This window comes from Protobothrops mucrosquamatus, unplaced genomic scaffold, assembly GCF_001527695.2.
Source record: "Protobothrops mucrosquamatus isolate PMUCROS unplaced genomic scaffold, P.Mucros_1.0 scaffold1329, whole genome shotgun sequence".
Taxonomy (NCBI): Eukaryota; Metazoa; Chordata; class Lepidosauria; order Squamata; family Viperidae; genus Protobothrops; species Protobothrops mucrosquamatus.
The window spans coordinates 738,612-759,158 of NW_015387528.1; the positions used below are offsets into that span (position 1 = coordinate 738,612).

Sequence of the window (20,547 nt, forward strand, 5' to 3'; positions counted from 1 at the left end):
AGCACCCACAATTTCTAGTGGCAAGCTGTTCCACTGGATAATTGTCCTCACTTGTCAGGAAGTTTCTCCTTAATTCCAGGTTGCTTCTCTCCTTGACCAGTTTCCAACCATTGTTTCTCGTCCTTCCCTCTGGGGCTTTGGAGAATAAGTTGACCCCCCTCTTCTTTGTGGCAGCCCCTCAGATACCGGACTACTGCTATCCTGTCTCCCCTATTCTTTTCTCACTAGGGTTTTATAAAGCGGTACTAACACCTCGTGTGATCTTCGTTTAGTGATGGTTTAAATGGCACCAGAAAAACTGGCAACCAAACCTGCTTAACAAGCTCCTCGCTTAGCAGAGGAAATTCTAGCCCCGATTGTGGTCGCAAAGTGGATGGATTGGCTTAATAAGAGACGAAGGCGGACCTTCCTTGGTGCAATACCGATAGTCCTCGGGTTATGATAGCAACCGAGCCCCAGATTTATGTTGCTAAGCGAAACGTCCGTTAAGCGAGTTTTGCTCCATTTTGCGACTTTTCTTGCCGCCGTTGTTAAGCCGATAGTTTCATTTGTTAATTTAGTCACCCGGTCGTTACGTGAATCCGGAGTCCCCCCCTTGACTTGGCTTGTCAGAAGGTCGCAAAAGGGGATCACGTCACACACACACACACACACCAGGACACTGCGACCGTCGTAAATATGAATCGGTTGCCAAGCTGTCTGAATTTTGGTCACGTGACCCTGGGGATGTTGCAGCGATCGTGTGAAAAACGATCACAAGACACTTTTTTCGGTTGTAACTTGGAACGGTCATTAATGAAGCGAGGGCTACCTGTATAAGCCACCTGGGTGTCCTTTTTTTTTTTTACCCCCCTTTGTGTTATTGTGTTGCCCAGTTTGTGCGCTTTCTGGCTTTTGAAACAGAAGCTATTGCAACAGATTGTGGCGGTCGTCTGTGTATTTCGATTGCGGGCCTCAAAAGGTTTTCCATCAGAATCAGAACTGGAAAGGGACCCTGGAGGTCATCTAGTCCAGCCCCCTGCTCAAGCAGGAGACCCTGCACCATTTCAGACAAGTGACTGTCCAGTCTCTCCTTAAAAGCCTCCAGGGATGGAGCCCCCATAACTTCTGCTTTTTTTTTCATTCTCTGCTTTCTCTTCCCCTAAAGCATAATTGGGGCTGGGTTTTTTTTTTCATTTCGGGGTGACAAGAATCAGCAACGCTGGGGAGTTTTAAGGGACAAACCGCCACGCAGGGCTGCCTGGGGAGACAGTCACGTCCTTTGCAGCCCAGGTGCTGCATTTGCAGCTGTCAAAACACCTGGATCTCTTCCCCTGCTTCTCTCCAGCCAGGAGGAAAAAAAAAAACCNCTCTCTCTCCCTCCCTCTCTCTCCCTCCCTCTCTCTCTCTCTCTCTCTCTCGCCTTCCCGCCCCTCTCTTAAAAAGATCAATAGACAGTCATCTGGCTCTCCCAATGATGTACATCACTAAATTGTGGTTTGCTGAATAAACCACAGCTCGCTACTTTTGCTTGTAAACAGTCCTTGGATTTACATAGCCTTGCATATCCGGCTAGGGTTTCTTGCAGCCTTTCTCAAAGTTGGCAACGTGAAGACAGGTGGACTTCAACTCCCAGAATTCCAGGCTGGCTGGGGACTTCTGGGAGTTGAAGTCCACCTGTCTTAAAGTCACCCAGATTGTGAAAGATGTGTTTCATTTCCTTCTGGGCATGCAGTTTTTAATGCTTGCATAATTCGTACGGTGTACACGATCTATGGAAGCAGATTCCAGGATTCTCTGCAAAACACCAGCTCGGTTTTCACTGCTTCGGTTATGTTTCTCTGCCCTGGAAGGGGCCCTGGAGGTCTTCTAGTCCAGCCCCCTGCTCAAGCAGGAGGACCTATACCATCTCAGACAAGTGACTATCCAGCCTCTTCTTTAAAAACCTCCAGTGATGGAGCGCCCACGATTTCTAGCTCTGACTGTGGTCACAAAGTGGCTTAATAAGAGACGAAGGCGGTCCTTCCTTGGTGCAATACCAATAGTCCTCGGGTTACGACAGCAACCGAGCTCCAGATTTATGTTGCTAAGCGAAACGTCCGTTAAGCGAGTTTTGCTCCATTTTACGTCTTTTCTTGCTGCGGTTGTTAAGCCGATCGTTGCATTTGTTAATTTAATCACCCGGTCGTTAAGTGGATCTGGATTCCCCCCTTGACTTGGGCTTGTCAGAAAGTCGCAAAAGGGGATCACGTGACACACACACACACACACACACACCAGGACACTGCGACCGTCATAAATATGAATCGGTTGCCAAGCTGTCTGAATTTTGGTCACACGACCCTGGGGATGTTGCAACGATTGTGTGAAAAACGATCACAAGACAACTTTTTTCGGTTGTAACTTGGAACGGTCACTAAATGAAGCGAGGGCTACCTGTATAAGCCACCTGGGTGTCCTTTTTTTTTTTTTACCCCCCTTTGTGTTATTGTGTTGCCCAGTTTGTGCGCTTTCTGGCTTTTGAAACAGAAGCTATTGCAACAGATTGTGGCGGTCGTCCGTGTATTTCGATTGCGGGCCTCAAAAGGTTTTCCATCAGAATCAGAGCTGGGAAGGGACCCTGGAGGTCATCTAGTCCAGCCCGCTGCTCAAGCAGGAGACCCTGCACCATTTCAGACAAGTGACTGTCCAGTCTCTCCTTAAAAGCTCCCAGGGATGGAGCCCCCATAACTTCTGCTTTTTTTTTCATTCTCTGCTTTCTCTTTTCCTAAAACATAATTGGGGCTGGGTTTTTTTTTCCATTTCGGGGTGACAAGAATCAGCAACGCTGGGGAGTTTTAAGGGACAAACCGCCACGCAGGGCTGCCTGGGGAGACAGTCACGTCCTTTGCAGCCCAGGTGCTGCATTTGCAGCTGTCAAAACACCTGGATCTCTTCCCCTGCTTCTCTCCAGCCAGGAGGAAAAAAAAAAACCCGCCGCTTGCTCTGCTGAGCACGGNAGAGAGAGAGAGAGAGAGAGAGAAAGAGAGAGAGAGAAAGAGAGAGAGAGAGAGAGAGAGAGAGAGAGAGAGAGAGAGAGAGAGAGAGAGAATCTTCCTATTTCCTATATATTTGGTCCTTCCTCTCTTTTGCCCTGCTTTGCACGCTGGGCTGAAAAAAAAATGGGGGGGGGGAGTCAGGGTCCTCTGGCAGCCCACTTATTCTTACTTCCCCCCCCCTTCCTTCTTTCTTTTCTTCTTTCTTTTCTTCAATTTTTCCCCCCCCTGGGAAAAAAATCAGTTGGGAGAAAAATTAACAGTTGAAGTCAGGCGTGCGAAGGGTTCTCCGGAATTTGGGAAAGTGGCATCCAGGGGTGGGGAGGCGTGGGGGGAGGGTGCCTAAGACTTTGAATGGGGGAGGGGCTGGGGGATTATGGGAGAGGTAGTCTGCAGGGCCGCAGGTTGGCCAGCAGGAGGAAGAGTCGGGTACCAAAAATGGGGAGGGGTTAGATAAGGAACAGGATGGACTTTCTGAGCCTTTGGCCGGAATGGCTTTAAAAGGGGATAGGATGCCTAAGTATCCACATGGAGTCCCCCCAGAGCCTCCTTATTCAGAGGCAGTCTACCAGGATGTTAAGGATTAACAAGAAAAGTTGACCCCGCTGCTCGGGATGGGTTTTTGTGTGGGGTTACGTGGCTCTGCAAATAATTGTTTTGTCTCCTTCTGTGGCCCCATTCCGTGACTTATTGGAAAAACCCCAAATCTTTTTCGTTCCCTGTGGTTTCCCCCCCGGTCCCATTCTCATCATCTTACCCATTTTAAGTGGAAAAGTCTGCAGTTTTTTCTATTTCTCGACTGTTTTCACTTTCTCAAAATCCCAAGTCTTTTGCACGGGGTTGACAAAGAGCATTTAAAGCCCTCTTATAACCGAATCGCTTTCTCTCCCTCCCTCTATTCCTGGATTCCTGCACCACGTCCTTTCCCAAACCATGGTTCTTGAGCAAGCCACCATTGGCTGGCTTCCGCGTCTCAGGCTGAGCCATAACCCCCCCCCCAATCTGCCCACAGGGTCGGTGTCCTTCACCCTTTTGCCTCAACATCCGCAGGAACAATTCCCACGTTGCAGGCTCACGTCTCATTGGAACCGCCCCAGCGGGACCCGTGTGCCTAGCCAGGCCACCCTGCACAAACTGTGATGCGTGGGGTGGTGTCGCCCCCAAAGTCCACTCAAGCATCTACCAGCTCCGTTCCCGAAGGTCAAATAATTAGGCTGGCAGGCCTCTTGTAGTATTCTGCATTGTCCTCTGGAAACAGCAATCTGAAACCAAAAAAAAAAAAAATTAAATTAAATGTGCCCAAAGCTTTGAGATTGATTACGCTAAGTTCTCTGATTGGCCTTAAAAAAAAGAAGCAGATATTACCTTTAAAAAAAAAAAACCCTGCATCAAAGCACCAGAAGGGGAATGAAAAAAAAACAACTCTCAGTGGTTTATAGTGTAAGGAAAAAGGATGGTGGAGGGAATCCTTAGAGATCCTCCATCCCCTCCCCACTCTGGCTGCCTTAGCTTGGACACCCAAGTGTGCTTTTTTTGCATTCTTGGTCACTAAGTGTGTATTTTGGCCTGGAGCAACTGTTTTTACGTGGAGGAAGGTGCTAACACCATTAGCTGACCCTCTCAATTTGCAGCCACCCCCTCCAGGCCCCACTTTTAAAGGTTGAGGGTGGTTTTTTTTTAATTTTTTACTGCAGTTGTCTGCCCCTCCCCGCCCGCCCCCACCCCGGGCATTGGCTCCTGTGTTTGTAGATCCATTTTTCCTCCCCCTGGAATCGCTTGTGATCCATCCAGCCCTTGGGTTTCTCAGCCACAGCATTTATTCCTAAGGGATCCATTTTTTTTTCCTTCGTAACTCAGTGAGCTGACTGCACATCCACGCTTGCAGCAAACCGTGGTTTGTTTGTTTTTTTTAAAAAATAAAGCATTACTCCACTGTGCCCAGGCATATTAGGTGGAGGGGTGATTAGGGATATGAAATTGAGGAGTTTTTAAATTAAATCATCTGGGGGGGGCGGTTGCCTGGTTTTTACAGGGTCTCTATCCCCCCCTTTCTCTCTCTCTCTCTCTCTCTCTCTCTCTCTCTCTCTCTCTNGTCTGCAAAAGGCAAGGCTTTTTCGTTGTTTTCCTTCCCTGCCCCGGGTCCCCGGATGCTTTGGGATGCAGTTCCCATGCTCCCCAGCCCCGTGACATCTGGCAGAATTATTTACGAATTCCCCTTTTAATGCTGCGCCAGACCAAATTCCAGACCCGGCAGGATCCAGTAACCAGGCTACGCCGTAATTTCGCAGTAACCAATTGATAAATGCAAGAAAAGCCAAGCCAGGATAACAGAATAACGGAGCTGGAAGGGAGCCTGGAGGTCATCTAGTCCAACCCCCTGCTCAAGCAAGAAACCCTACACCATTTCGGACAGATGGCTGTCCAGTCTCTTCTTAAAAACTTCTAGTGTTGGAGCACCCACACCTTCTGGAGGCAGGGTGTTCCACTGATTAATTGTTCTAACTGTCAGGAAATTTCTAAGCCAGGACTTAGAACAGAGCTCAAATGTTCAGCTCAGTCGGCCTCCAGCAGCCAGCCTTGGATGCCAGAAGCATCTAATGGTCTCCTGGCCCAAATTATGCCAAGCTTGCCAGCCCCCCCCCATGTCAAAGGGGGCCTGTTTGTCCTCTCCAGGCATTGTTTTGCTGCATCTGTGCCCTCCAAGACTGGCAGGACAGCTTGTTGGCAAACGCCCCATCCTAGCCATGGTGCCCAAGAGGCAAAGCACAGCAAGATCCTGCATAAATGCAGGGATTCCAGGTCTGTCCGAGCCAGTGAGGGATGTGCATGTGTGAATAGGCCTCTAGGCATCCCCAGGAGCAGTGTAGATTAGGAAGAGCAAAAGCTGTTGCATTGTGGCTTGTTCACAGCAGAGATGCAGCGAGTTTGAGTCTCTCCTTAAGGCACAAATAATAGCAATAGCACTTAGACTTATATGCCGCTTCATAGTGCTTTACAGCCCTCTTTAAGCGGTTTATAGCAAGTTGCCCCCAACAATCTGGGTCCTCCTTTTGCCTACCTCACAAGAAAGGTGGTTTGTTGGCCTGGAGGAACAAACACTGATTGCTTACACAGATCCTTAAGCATTAAACCACCACCCCGAAAAAAAACAACAATCCAACAACAACAGGTGGCTGGATTTGAAGATAGACTGCCTCAGTTCAGGGAGGCTCTCTTACACTCTCCAATCCAGTTGCTGTGGCTCCAGATTGGGGATCCTGGAAAGCAGGATCTGGCATTTTTACATTTGAATCTGAATTCTAATTCTTTTCGTCGTCGTGCAGAGTTTCTGGGCACCCCCGTTGTAAAATGGAACAAAACTCAACCGCTGTCTTGCTTAGCAACAGATAGTTCAAATATCTCAATTGTGGTCGTAAGTGGAGGACTAGATGTCACCCCAGTCAGCCAGATATTTAGATCGGATTTTGCGTTTTTAATCCACCGGTCGAGTCCTTCCCAAGAACCTGGGATAGATAGATAGATAGGCAGGTGTTGTTGTGTAATAATGTTTAAAGGATTGTGGCAGGACGTCAGCTCTTCCAAGCGAAGCTGCCTTCTGCAATTGACGGGTGGCCGATTTTGTCAACGTTGTTAGCGTTAGTATTGACGTTTCAATCTGCTGGGCTGTAAATCGATCATTTTTCAGTCTGAAAAGGGCAGGTTTTTTTTTTTAAAAAAGGCGCTTCCAGGGTGGCAACCCAAGGACAATTTCACAATTTCCCACAAATTTAAGCTTAGCTGCCGAGGAAGATTTTGTGAAATTCAAAACTTTTGCAAATAGAAGGGGACAGGGCGAGGGCAAAAGGGGCAGAGTTTGCCCAAATGTGTGTTTTGTGTAGTTTGCAAAAAAAAAACCAACAACCTGTAGATACGTTTTGCAAATTTTCTCGAAGAAAATAGGATAGTCTAGAAAACACAGACAGTCCTCGAGTGACGACAATTCATTTGGTGACCGTTTGAAATTGCAACGGCCCTGAAAAAGAGACGTACGGCCGTTTTTCGCACTTACGACCATGGCAGCCTCCCCGGGATCACGTGATCTAAATCCAGACACTTGGCAACTGACTCGTACTTACGACGGTTTGCAGTGTCCCGGGGGATCTGTGTGTCACGTGATCCCCTTTTGCGACCTTCCGACAAACCAAGTCAATGGGGAAGTCAGATTCGCTTAACAACCGTGTGACTAAACGACTTCAGTGGCTGGATTGGTAAGATAGACTGCCTCGGTTCCAGGAGGCTCTCTTCAATCCATAAAAACTGGTACAAGAAAGCTTGTAAAATGGGAGCAAAACTCCCTTAACAAATGTCTCGTTTAGCAACAGAAATTTGGGGCTGAGTTGTCGTCGTAAGTCGGGGACCTCCTGTACACAGAGTGAGATTAAACTTCAATAAACTGGTATCAATCTTCCTCTTCCCTCATCGGAGCCTATGCTCAGCCCTTTATGTGACGGATTTTTATTCTTTCTTTCTTTATCTTTATCTTTTTCTTTGGAGCAAAAGTTTCCCCAGCCTGCCTTCTAGGGACTACAAAGACAATCGTCCCCACAAAACCTAGAAAGCTTGGGAATTGCAGAGTGGCAAAGCTGAAGGACGCCAGCCTGGAAAAGTGAAAACATTTTTTATGAATTTGTGGCCTACCCAAGGAGGGCGTGTGGTTGTCATCCATCTCCATGGCCAGGGAAGATGGGCATTGTAGTAGAACATTGTTAGTTGTCTTAAATATCTTCTTTAATGCTTAGCTTAACGCAGTTGCAAAAATCGTTTGTTTTTTTTAATGGTTCTAAATTTCTGCCGCTCTTGATACCATCTCAGTTTTATCAATTTTAAACAGTCCCCTATTGCATTTTTTCTGATTTTCACACCTTCAGCTGATTGGGGGGAAAACGAGAATCTTAGATTTCCTTCTGCATGTCTTGTAATGATTGCACCCACCCAGATAGCAGAATGGTGTGTGTGTGTGTGTGTGTGTGTGTGTGTGTGTGTGTGAAGGGGATTGGGGGGGGTGTTTCCCTCTTTTTCAAGAGACTTTTATTCATTTTTCCGCTTGCTCCTTCGTTCACCCCCCTTGCAAAATACACTTGTTTAATTCTATAGTTCAGCCACGACTGCCTAAGTGTGAATTGGCTATTAATCTTATCTAGTGTTTTACAAGCCAAAAGGCATTAATTGTGTGCGCCCAGATAATAAACCATCTTATTCAGCTTTATTCCCGTCTTCCCATTTGGCAAAAAAATCCTTCCTCTTTCCTTCTATCTGTTCATCTCATCTAATCCCGATTTCTGACTGATATCGACTAAGGGCACGAAGATCTAAATTAAAGCGGCAAGATTTAGCTAATTAAGGAGTTAGTCATTTTTTCCAACCTGTCTTTCTGAAATGGTTTGCAAATTTCAGCTCCGTACAAGTCTTGAAACAATTCCTGATGTTTTGATAGACTTTTTCCCCTCTGCCATCTGGCGTTTGGGAATCTAGGTTTGTTGGTGAGAATGTGGGTTTGATTCTTTGGGGAGCCTGTTCCTCAACTCTTGTCAATCCGGGTTGTATAATTTAATGATCACAACTGAGCCCCAACATTTTTGTTTTGTGTTAAGTGAAACATTTGTTTCGCCCCATTTCACGAGCTTTCTTGCCACCGTTGTGAACTGAATCAGATGATGATTCAGTTAGCAGATGATACTTTAGTAACCTGGTTGTTAAGTGAATTGGGCCTCCCCATCGTCGGAAGGTTGCAAAAGGGAATCGCGTGACCATCCCCTGTGTGGACGTAAATCAAGGACTACCAGTAAGTCGTGTGGGTTTCTGTAGTGTGTGAACCTTTGTGATAATCATAGCTTGTTTGTGTCTCATCCAACCATGGTTTAGCACAGTATGCAAACTCGCAGAAGGCTCTTTCTTTACCTCGTAACTGATTTATTTGGGGAGAATGAGGCAAGGAGGGTCGTTCAGACGTATCATGGTCAATTGGGGGCACAAACCCCCTTTTCCTAATCTTAATTTCAGAGGCAAAGATCCGGTTTAACAACTGTGTCCATTTTGGTGGTCCCGATCACTCCAGCTTGCCAGGTTGACCCCTGGTACGCTGTAATTCTCATTTATTCTTGGAAGACGGGGCTGTGTGTTTCCGAAGCAGTCACGCCGACAAACCACCATCTAAATCAGGATCGATGTTGGCTTGTTGGTTTAAAGTCTTTCCGCAAGGATCTTGAGCGCGGCGTTTCCCCCTGTCCAACAGCAGAAGGAAGGAAAAGCTTCTTTTTTTTAAAAAAAAATAGCCATTGGAAATGTTAAATCCTTTCCAGAGCCACCACTACTTTTGGGATCCTTGTCGTAAAGAGCTTTCCCGTTTTTTTAGGTCAAAAGGGGGATCAGCAGCCGAGAGGACACGGGATCGCCCCAGGCTGCGGCAGTGATTCTGTGGCAAGGGATCCCCCCTTCTTCATCCGAGCCAGCCATGCGCAGGTCGAGCGCACACTTTGGGCCGCTCTAATAATCCAAAAAGATCCTCTTTTTTTTTCCCCCCCACCTCCCCAAGGAAGATGCTTCAAAGGACCCACAGAAAGGACCCAACTGGGGGCAAGGATGGGAGTTTTCCTCCCCGCCTCGACCTTCAGGGTGCCTGCATGGTGTTCCCCTTCCTGATGCCTCTCTCCACCCCCCACCCCCCCACCCCGTTCTTTCTTCCTTCTTCCCAGACTGACCTTCCTGGAGTAGCTGCCTTCCCCTTTAAGATCCTCCTGCACATTGAGATGTGCAAAAATCCTGCAGCACCGGTTTTACACGGCTGCGGCACTGTTGGAAGTGTGCTGAGCTGAGCAGTTTCCCTGGACAATGTCATCTTCTTCGAGGGGAACCGAATAATGCAGCAAGTTTCGCGGCCAGCTTTTTCCGTTCTTCGCCCTTAAGAGGTAAGTGACTTTTGCTTTTTTTTCCCCCCCTCTTCTCCTCCTTTCTTTTGTGGGGTGTGTGTGTGTGTAATTAATTCTGCTTTCATCCTCTCTTCAACCAGAGGGGGGTGGGTGGGTGGGAAACCAGGCATCCCATTCAACCTCTTCTTGGGGGTCACTCTTAATCCCACCCCAGTGTCTTATACGGCTCTCCTGATGTGATTTTAATTTCATCCTCCTCCACCATATTTCATCCTGCCCTCTCTTCTCCTCCACTCACCCCCCCTGCCTCCCCCCCAGCTTCATTTTTGCAGCTTGGAAGTTGCCTTTTTTTTTCTTCTTCTTCCTCTCTCCCACATTATCCTTTCTCTCCTTCCAGAGACCCAAGGGAGAAGAAGAAGCAAGAAGCCAGGGTGCCGAGTTCGAAAGCGGAAATATTTGCGGAGAGCGGGGGGGGGGCGCCAGGAGAGATTCGAAGCCACACGGCCAGCAGTTGGTGCTTAGGAGAAGTTGCAGCAGGAGCCAAGGTGAGTTTCTGGTGAGTACAATTGCTTTGGGAGAAGAGAGAAGCCGCGTGGGATGTGTTAGCAAGGCTGGGAAAAACGGGAAAGGGGTTTTTTTTCTCTTATTGGGAAAAAAGAAAAGAATTATATTTCCATTTTCAAGAGGGGAAAGACGCAGGAAGGAGGACCGCTAGGGCTGCTTTGATTCGACATTTGAATCGGAAGCTTCCTTCTGCCTTGGCACACAGGGCAGTGTGTGTGTGGCGTGTGCAGTTGTGCTCCAAAGTCAAAAGAGGAGACTTTTAAAAATAATACTGCAGGGGAAAATTAGCGCCAAGTTACATCCCAAAAGCTGGACAGGAAGGACTCCATCAGCCCTTTCAAGATCTGGCTGGTTGGGAAAACTCGCTCTTCAATGTCGCTTTTTCCCTTTTTTTCTTTTTGAGATTCCGAGGGACACAAGCCTGTCTATTTTCAGCTTTTTTTTTCCTGCAAAAACCTCAATTAGCTCAGTTTACTGGTTTGAAAACCCAGGAAATGGGTCATCCCGCAAATGGATTTTTTTTAAGGCGCTGAGTAAAGTTAGAGGTATTGATGCTCTGAATTTCTCACACTCCGCCGCTTGAAAGGAATGAGTCTGCAAGGCCCGGGCGGTTTTGGCTGGACCTCAATGAGACCTAGCTCCTTGACTCAGGGTTTTAATTCCCTTGCCTGGAGAGAAAAGCGATCTCAAGCCTTTGGTTCTTAGAGCTGCTGGAGGGGGGGGGGGAAATCTTTTCGGAGAAGGTGGTGGCCGTGCCGGAGGAACTGGTTTGAGTCTGTTTTCCAGTTGTGCGGTTTTCATTTCCATCTGAGGGGTTTCCCCAGACTGGCTGGCACGTTTAGAATTCTGGGATCTTATTCGGAAATCTTTGGATTATCAAAAACGGGAGGGGGAAATTATAGGGACGGGTGACTCTCGATGCTGGTCTGTTATCCAGAGAGGAAAATTACAAATCTTTCTCTTCAGAATTTGCAAGGATTCATAAAGCGCCCAGCCACGGGTGGGTGAACTGAAGGATCTTGGAATCAAATAATGGCTAATGATGATTTGGGGGACTGGTGATGTCGCCGCCACAGCCTTTCCCGCGCTTCAGCCAAGGGATGTTTTTTCCAAATGATTCCAAAAATCCAAATACGGTGGCTTGTTCTCCCTATGTCAACCTAAACACAGACCTATTTCTGTGTTTAAATCCGCCAAGGATTCAGTCTGCACCCGCTTCCTCTTTTCAATGGTATCCAGCAAGCTCTGTAGCTGGATTTTTTTTCTCCTTCTAAGGTAGACTGCCACTACTGCCACTCAGGGGCTGCCCCAAAGAAGAGGGAGTCAAGCTATTCTCCAAAGCGCCTGAAGGCAGGACAAGAAGCAACGGGTGGAAACTCATCAAGGAGAGAAGCAACCTAGAACTAAGGAGAAACTTCCTGACAGTGAGGACAATTAACCAGGGGAACAACCTGCCTCCAGAAGCGGTGAATGCTCCAACACTGGAAGTTTTTAAGAAGAAACTGGACAGCCATTTGTCCGAAGTGGTATAGGGTTTCCTGCCTGGGCAGGGGGTTGGACTAGATGACCTCCAAGGTCCCTTCCAATGTTATCATTATTATTATTAAACCTGATGCTTGTGTTTTTTCTTTGCCGGCCTTTATCAAGGCATCTGGCTTTTCCCCCCAGTCTTTTCGAACACATCAGCTTTCAACTTCCTTCCAATTGTGTCCTATCTTTTAAAAAAAGCCTTTTTTAAAAAAAAAGTAAGATCCTTGTAATTGCTAGTAATCTCTGTCACAAGAGACCCAGCTGAAAGAGAAATCTCTCTTTGGGTTCTTTCTAAAAAAAACGCACAACACAACTTTTATTGCGTTTTCCCTATAGTTGGTCCTTTTTCCAGCCTAGGTATATTCATTGCGTTATCAGCATCCGCCCAGAGTTGCCAAATTCACTATTTTTCCCTCGCTGCGGCGTCTGGTGTCCGAGGTTGGTTTTTTTTTGCAGGTCAGAAATTCAAAAATGTGGTGCCAGTCCCTGGGGTGGCTTTGCGCTCCTTCAGATCCGCATTGCTTCATTTCACCGGGTGAGAATTGAACCCAGTCCCGGGTTACCGTTAGAAGCTGTGTAAACTCTGTGCAGATCTGCTTTCGCGGAAGGTGAATTTCTGATTTTGGGAGAGGGTTTGTGACCTGCAGGGCGCGTGCCTTCTTAACGCGCACAGCGATCGTTCCCAACCCCGTTGGAATCCGACACAACGACCTTGCGGGGTAGATCAGTTGCCTTTCCTTTTCTTGTCTGACCTTAGCTTTCCTCCTGAAAAGGTGACTCAAAAGCCAACGGAGGAAAGGAGCCTTCTACAATCCACAACCGAGGATTTCTCTCTCTTTTCTTCTATTTTTGCAGGGGTGGCCAACCTACCTGGGTTGTCGTTCCTGTGAAGCCTCGGCTGAACTGCTTAGCTCTTCCTGTGATCCTCAGTGGGGCTTCTTTGCTCATCAGCAGCCTGAGAGAGAAGTTTTGCTTTTGCTTTTTGCTTTTTGCTTTAAAAAAAAAAAAAAAGCTGATTTTGCTTGGGCTAGTCCAGACTTGTTAAGGATCAGGCAGGCTACACACAGCCTCATCACAACGTCTGTGTAACTCCAGTCCCTGGATGCATTGTCAGGATCCTCCTTCTCCTTGAAAGTAAGTCCACTTTACAACTGTGCCTTGTGCATTTGTGGGTGCTTGTGTGAGTGTGCGAGAGAGCGAAAAAGCAAACGGCGGGAGAAGCGTCCTTCCTTAGCAGAGGTGACCCAGGGACAGTGCAGCCATCTTCCAAATTTCAGAAAGGATTCAGACACCCACCCAATTCCCCGGTCGGGGTGCAAGGCCTCCCCCTCCCCCTCCAGACCAGCTGGATTCCAAGCCCCATAATCCACGGACAAGATGGCAGCAAAGCCAGTTCTGGGACAGACACGTCGTGGTTGCAAACTCCATTTGATTCGGAGGATGGGAAAAAAAAAAAAAGGGATTGCTTTAATTAAGCCAGGCATAATTAATAACGAAGTTGCAGAATGTGAGTTTGACGTGATGTCTTTTAACCCATCGCTGGTCTGTTTTATTGAGTAAAAGCTGGAAAAAGTCTCTGGATTTAAGTTAAGACTTCTGCATCGTATCCCACGCGGAGGATGCATAAGGGATTTATAATTAGGAGGACGGTAGTTTATAATTTAATCCCCTCTTGATGTTTCTATTTCTTCTTGTTTCATCTGAAGACTCCCTCTTTTTAGAAACCAAGTTTTGCACAGTTTTACCTAAAAAAAAAAAAAATCCAAGTTAAACCAGTCATACGTCCTCTTGAATCCCTCCACCCCACTCCAGCTTTCTTCTGATCTTGTGATTCCCTTTGGAATCGAGTCCCCTCCAGGTCTCCCAAGCCTTCTTAGTAGGAAGCTGGTAAAAATGAACCCAGGGAGGCGACGGGCACACTCCTTTGAAAATGGGATATGTGGAGGAAGTCTGTTATCTCCTGACCGGATGACCCCAAATAAACTGCCCCCTACCCCCCCCCCCCAGTGCTTTCTTAAGAGGAAGCGAGCCCAGAACGGGTTATCCTGCAGAGATGCAACAGGAACACTCCGCAGGAGCTGTGGCTTGCAGGGCAAGTATATTTGATTGGACCTGAAGCCTTTTGCTGGCCACAGGGGTGTACAAAGCTTAGGAATGACTCCATTAGTCAGCAATCTCTGTCAACGGTTGCGTAATGCTGATGTGTTTTTGTGGGTCCCTAACAGCCCGGGTTCTCTTATTTGCTGCGGGGTTTCTGGCTGCCAGTGAGTCACTCCTGAGCGTGTGTATGTATGTGTTTAGGGTGTGAGCTGCCCTTTGGTCACTCCCATTAATTTCTCTACCTCTCACCTTTCCTGGGGAAATAATTTGGCTGAGAATGGACGGAGTTGTTGGGCTGGGGATCAAACCTCTTTCTCCCCAAAGTTTACAGTACCCTGAACTTCTAAAGTCTCCTTTTTTGGGGAAAAAACAACAACAACCTTAATGCTTCCTGCCTCTTTACCACATAAAAGGATTTCCAGAATAAAATCGACCTGGAAACTCAGGTCAAACTCATTTACACGACTCTAAAGGCAGAAAAACCCCCAAGGAAGATCGATTCAAAAGGACTAGCAACTTGAGGATCTGTTTAGGTTTTCAGCTCGGGCTGTCCCTCCCTCCCCCCAGCTTACTTTTGCATTCCTGCCTTCTCTGTGTGCAGTAGCCTGGACCAGGATGTAGCCAAAAGATGACATTCAAACAAAGTGAGTTGTGTGACATACACACACACACACCCTTGTCGCTTTTTCCAGTTCTGGATGATCTGGACAGGTGTGGCTGGAGACAGCTCACCCCAGCCAAAGGTTGGTCTTTGCTGTGTAAAACGTGTGTGCATGAGAGAGAGAGAAAGAGAGACACAAACACACACACACACCCCGGTGTGACCACACTGGGTTAAAAGGCTACCTGGGAGAGGCCCCACCCAGAGGGAGGAGGGTGCTCCTTTGCCAGACCTGTGGCCTGTGGTGGGGCAACTCCGGACTGGCGTTTTTTCCCACCTGCGGAAGGAGAAGGAGAAAGATGCCTCTGGGAGACTCAACACTCTGCTTTTCCTCCCGGTGCCTTTTTTATTTTATTTCTCCTCTACTTTTTTTTTGTCTCTTTCTGTTTTTCCCTTCCTTTCTCTTTTCTTTCTTTCTTTCTTTCTGACTTTCTCTACTCCTCCTTCCTCCCTGTCTCCTACTCCTTCCTTCTTCCCTCCTTCCTTCTTCCCTCCTCTCCTTTCCTTCCCTCCTTCCATTTTATCCCCTCCCTCTCTCTCTCTCTCTCCCTTCCTCCCTTCCTTCTTCCCTCCTCTCCCTTCCTTCCTTCCTTCCTTCCTTATTCCTTTCTTCCTTCCCTCCCTCCATTTTATCCCCTCCCTCCCTTCATTTTGTCCCCTGTCCCTCCATTTTATCCCTCCCTCCCTTCCTTTTTCCCTCCCTCCTTCCATACCTTCCTTCCCTCCCTTTCTTTCTTTCTTTCCTTCCTTCCTTCCTTCCTTCCTTCCTTCCTTCCTTCCTTCCTTCCTTCCTTCCTTCTCTTTCTTTCTTTCTTTCTTTCTTTCTTTCTTTCTTTCTTTCTTTCTTTCTTTCCTTCCTTCCTTCCTTCCTTCCTTCCATACCTTCCTTCTCTTTCTTTCTTTCTTTCTTTCTTTCTTTCTTTCTTTCTTTCTTTCTTTCTTTCTTTCTTTTTTCTTTTTCTTTCTTTCTTTCTTTCTTTCTTTCTTTCTTTCTTTCTTTGATAACAAAAAATACATTCTTGTGCTCTTTCAATGTCGAGACATTCACTTTTTCTAAACATTGTTGGTCTAATAACTAAACTTGGATATTTTTTCTGGTTGGGTTAAGGAAGGCATTCATACAAAGGATTTTGAGGTTTGTTGTGCTTCACGTAGGTACCGAACATTTAAAAAAGTCGTTTTTGCCAGCTAAGTTTGTTTAGTGGGTATACTTGAATAGCTTTGCCCAGTAGGAAAAGTCATTGCCATTTCTTTGTGTTGCAACTTAAGGTGTCAAAGGTCTACTTTGACAGCTGAGACACCGTCTGACATTTCCCCCCTTTTACAGTACTCAAAGTCATACTTTTTTTGCCACCTTGAGGACTAGAAACCTGATGGCTGGATACGGGAGGTATTTTGGTTTTTTGTTTTTTTTTTGCAAAGTTGATGTCTAGAAACTTGGCTTACATGCACCACTGTGTGTTTGGGTGTGATTTCCTTAAAGTAGAGTAAAATTTTCTTTTGTGCCCTCTTGAATGCAATAGCAGATAACATTAGTAGGATTTCTCCTATTTCAGATTATTTTCATCTTCCTTCCTTCCTTCCTTCCTTCCTTCCTTCCTTTCTTTCTTTCTTTCCTTCCTCCCTCCCTCCCTCCCTCCCTCCCTCCCTCCTTCCTTCCTTCCTTCCTTCCTTCCTTCCCTCCCTCCCTCCCTCCCTCTCTCCTGCCATATCTCTAATACTTGCATGACTCAGGATAGTTTGTGATCATTCAGCTATGACTCCTAGGAATCCCACATGGCCTCGGATCTGAGCTTTCTACTTTTGGAAAGGATTCCTGGGTAGATCCCTTCCGGGATCCAGCAAAAGGATCTGCCAAGTGCCAGCAGCATCGCTTTTATTCTCACGCGGAAGTGTTTTAGGGGTGTCCAGGGGCCTTGCAGGCATAGCTCAGCTGGGCTAGTGGACAGATGTGGCCTAAGTGGAAGAGAGAGAGAGAAAAAAAGGATGGCCGATTGAAAATAATTTCCTAAAATGACCCGATGGCATTTTACCGCAGATGCTTTCAAATCCAGGGCATCGGAATCAAGTTTCTAGTCCCGTTTAACTGAAGCATTTGTTGTTCTTGTTTTTTCCTGTTCCTTTTTGAATCACATCTCTTTCCTTTTGCTCTGCACAGGGGCCGCACCATCGGAGGAAAGGAAGAGGGGGTGAAAAACGGCACCCCTTGTGAGTGTTTCTTTGGCAGTGTCTTAGCTGGTTGTTGAATGTGATGACTGAAGAAGCAATCAGCAAGCATACTGCTTCAGAAGTGCTTTACCTTTGCAAGCCTGCCGGAAACAGCCTTTTTCTCCTAGAAGTATCAGGAAGATGGAAAATTGGTGGGAAAACAGGAAATGGGCAGCTGCGAAGGCCGCAAGCTCCCGATTTGGGAAGAAAGGAGTGAATTTTGGTTCAGCTTTCCTCTTGTTTCCCCGAGTTTTCTAAAAAGCGATAAACGGGTGTTGAACCCAACAGATCTCCGTTATGGGGAAAACAACTCTGTGAAACCTAGAAAGAAGGAAAACGTGGTGCTTTGCGCCCAAGCCTTGGAGGGCGTTGATATATTTATATTTTATTTTCCCTTAGGTTTTTTTTTTTTAAAGAGCAGTCAGTCTGACTTAAGGGAATTGAGCTTTTTACCCGTGGTTTAGCATCCCGCCAGCAAAAGTTTCATTGATTCAAAATCGGCGGACCAGGCTGGGTGCCGAACACTTAGGAGCAGACAGAAGGGAGAAAGTTGAGAACTTTAACCCAGTTTCCGAGTGAGGTACTGTCATTCCTTCTCTTTGTACCTTTATCCACATCCATAACAATAACAAGAGTTGGAAGGGACCTTGGAGGTCTTCTAGTCCAACCCCCTGCTCAAGCAGGAGACACTTGAGTCTAGTCTTTTCTTAGAAACCTCCAGTGATGAAGCACACACGATTTCTGGTGGCAAGCTGTTCCACTGGTTAATTGTCCTCCCTGTCAGGTCAGGAAGTTTCTCCTTAATTCCAGGATGCTTCTCTCCTTGATCAGTTTCTGTCTATTGTTTCTTGTCCTGCCTTCTGGTGCTTTGGAGAATAGCTTGACCCCCATTTCTTTGGGGCAGCCCCTCAACTATTGCTATCACGTCACCCCAGTGATACGGTTGGTTTGCCATTAGGGTGCTGTGTGAGTGCAGTCTTTAAACAAACCACCGTTTATTAAATTAAACAAGAGTTTTTAAATAAACCCCCTTTAAATAAACCACTCCTTAGCCCAATGGGCTAAATTCAGATTGGAAAGGTAAAAAATCTGTAGGTTGGAGTTTTGACAAGAGAAAACGTTTGGCACAGAAACGTGTGTTTCTGTGACACTCAACGCTCGGATGAATAAAACGAAATGAATCCCGGTTTACGCCTGGTTTTGGGAAACGCGGAATCTCAGTGCCTCTTTCCTGCACTATAAGTCCTGTCAAACTCACACTCTGTCGAGCCAATCAAACGTGTCCTTGTCTTCTAATCGGGTTTACGCTCAAGAAACTGAGGCAGGATATTTCAAGCTTTATTGTATTGTATTGTATTGGCTGCTTTCCTGCATTCCAGCAGGGCAGGATTAAATTTAAAAAAAAATTTTTTTTTTAAAAGCACCTTTTACAGACCAGAGACAGCACAGGCACACTCCCCTGACCGTGTCCTCTCCCCCCCCCCCCAAAAAAAATCTGTATGCACAGATGGGATCGGCATCTGCCAGTCTATCCCAGTAAACTCCCGTCCGCCCAGACCCGACACAGCTTGTGGGCCAGAACAGGGACTCCTGCAGAGACACAGCAGCGATCCTCCCCCCCCCCCGCGGGACACCCAGCCTCTTTGGGCGGCCCACCCTCTTTAAAGCCACCTTTGGCAATCCCGGGAGGGCCTTAGAGACCCTCCCCAGCAGAGCCCCGGGCTCGCACTCTGTGCATGCTCAGGAGCCGCCCTCTCCTTGGCGGGGGGAAGGCTTCCGACCGGCGCCAGAGCGCAGGCGGAGCGGCCCGAAGGAGGAGTCACGCCAGTCACCGGGCTGGGTGGGGGTGTGGGTGTGGGTGTGTGTGTGTGGCGCGCCGTGGGGCGTCGGGCCCTTCCCGGCTGGGGCTCCGGTGCCTCCGCCCTGCAGAACCCGGCGCCGTCTACCCTTTCCCCCCCCCCCGCAGCCGGAGGGAAGGGGAGCCGCGCCCCGGAGCTGCCTGGAGAGCGAGGAGGACGGTCGGCAGCGCGGCTTTTGCGCTCCGGAGACCCCCTTTTGCGTTCCTCGCTCGCCCCTTTCCCTTTCTTTCCGCTTTCCCTTTCCTTCTCCTTTCTCTCTCTCTTTCCCCTTTCCCTTTCGCGCCCCCACCTCCCCCTCTCTTTCCCCTTTCCCTCTCGCCCCCGCCATGCTCCTGCGGGATCCCCCCGCCACGCTGGTCTCCCCCTGGGAGCGCGGGGTGGTGCTGCTCTCCTGCGCCCTGTCGGTGCTGGGCTGCTGCCTGCTGCTGGGCACCCAGGCCCGCTGGCCGGAGCTCCGGACGCGGCCGCGCCAGCTGCTCTCCTGCCTCTCCGGGGCCGACCTGCTCTCCGCCGCCTCCTACGCCTACGGGGTGCTGAAGGACTTCGAGGCCTCGTCCTGGGACTGCGTGGCGCAGGGCGCCCTCTCCACCTTCGCCAACACCAGCTCCTTCTTCTGGACCGTGGCCATCGCCCTGGACCTCTACTTCGCCATAGTCCGCGGCTCCCCCGGCTCCGCCGGATTGCTCGGCTTCTTCCACTTGGTGAGGTGAGGTGGGTGGCCTCTTCCCCCCCCCCGTCTCCTCTCTACCTGTGTGTGTGTGTGTGTGTGTCCAGTCTTCCATCTCCCTTCTCCCTACCTCCTGTCCCCTCCCCAAAAGCAGGGTTGCAGAGGACTAGCGCCTTGCGATGCCCCTTGGGGTAGAAGAAGCCGGCCAAAGAAAAGGGCTGCATTTAACCATCCCCAAAAGGCTAGAACGGGGCCAACAATTAATAAATAATCTTTATTGGTGTGTGTGTGTGTGTGTGTGTGTGTGTGTTTTAAAAAAAACGTTCTTCCTTTTTCCAATTCCCCAGCTCAAATCAAAGTGGTTTTGTCTTGCCTTATAAAATGCAACACACACACACAGAGAGACACAGACACAGACACACATTTTCAAGAGGAATGAAAAGGGGATGGGAGCCCAAGTGAAGAGGGAGTTTCAAAAGGGAGTTTTTTCTAAAGTTTGGGGATTGTCCAGTGTAGAGAATGCAGAAAAAGAAGGAAAACAAAACCTCATTTGTAAATTGGAATTTTTCTTTTTAATCTCACCCCTTGCAATTAGGGTATTGGGGGCTATCTGAAGAGCTTATTTGATTCAGAGGACTTTCATTTATGGGAAGGCCAATGAACGTGGTTTGTCCCAGCAGAAGAATAATACAGCCCAGACTGGGACCCTTAGCTTGGAAAATAAATTGTGCCCCTCTGCTTAGCATCAAAAGCCTGCCTCTTTGTTCCCAGTTCCCACAAGCCACAGCCAGCCAAAGTCAGGGATGATGGAGCCGTGGCCCCCAAATTCTGCCTCTCTTTGCTCTGGGCGGCGAGCTAGGTGTGGCCGAGACTACAATTCTTGGAGAGATGAACCTGTTTTTCTGATCCAACAATGTTAATTTAAAAAAGTACTGTAAATAAAACCCCAGGAAAACCAGCTTTTGCTGTCAAAGGCCAGATTTCTTTCTTTTTTTGCAAAATTAATCCTCCGATTTGGTGCAAAAGCAAACAAACTGGG

At 47.9% G+C, this 20,547-nt stretch overlaps 1 protein-coding gene across 1 annotated transcript; it reads left to right on the forward strand.

Annotated features, from left to right (window-relative positions):
- The first annotated feature begins 19,167 nt into the window (after positions 1-19,167).
- LOC107292342 (G-protein coupled receptor 157-like) lies at positions 19,168-19,551 on the forward strand. The gene has a single exon (XM_015821421.1). It carries the CDS (start codon positions 19,168-19,170, stop codon positions 19,549-19,551), a length of 384 nt encoding a protein of 127 aa, XP_015676907.1.
- The last annotated feature ends 996 nt before the right edge of the window (positions 19,552-20,547 follow it).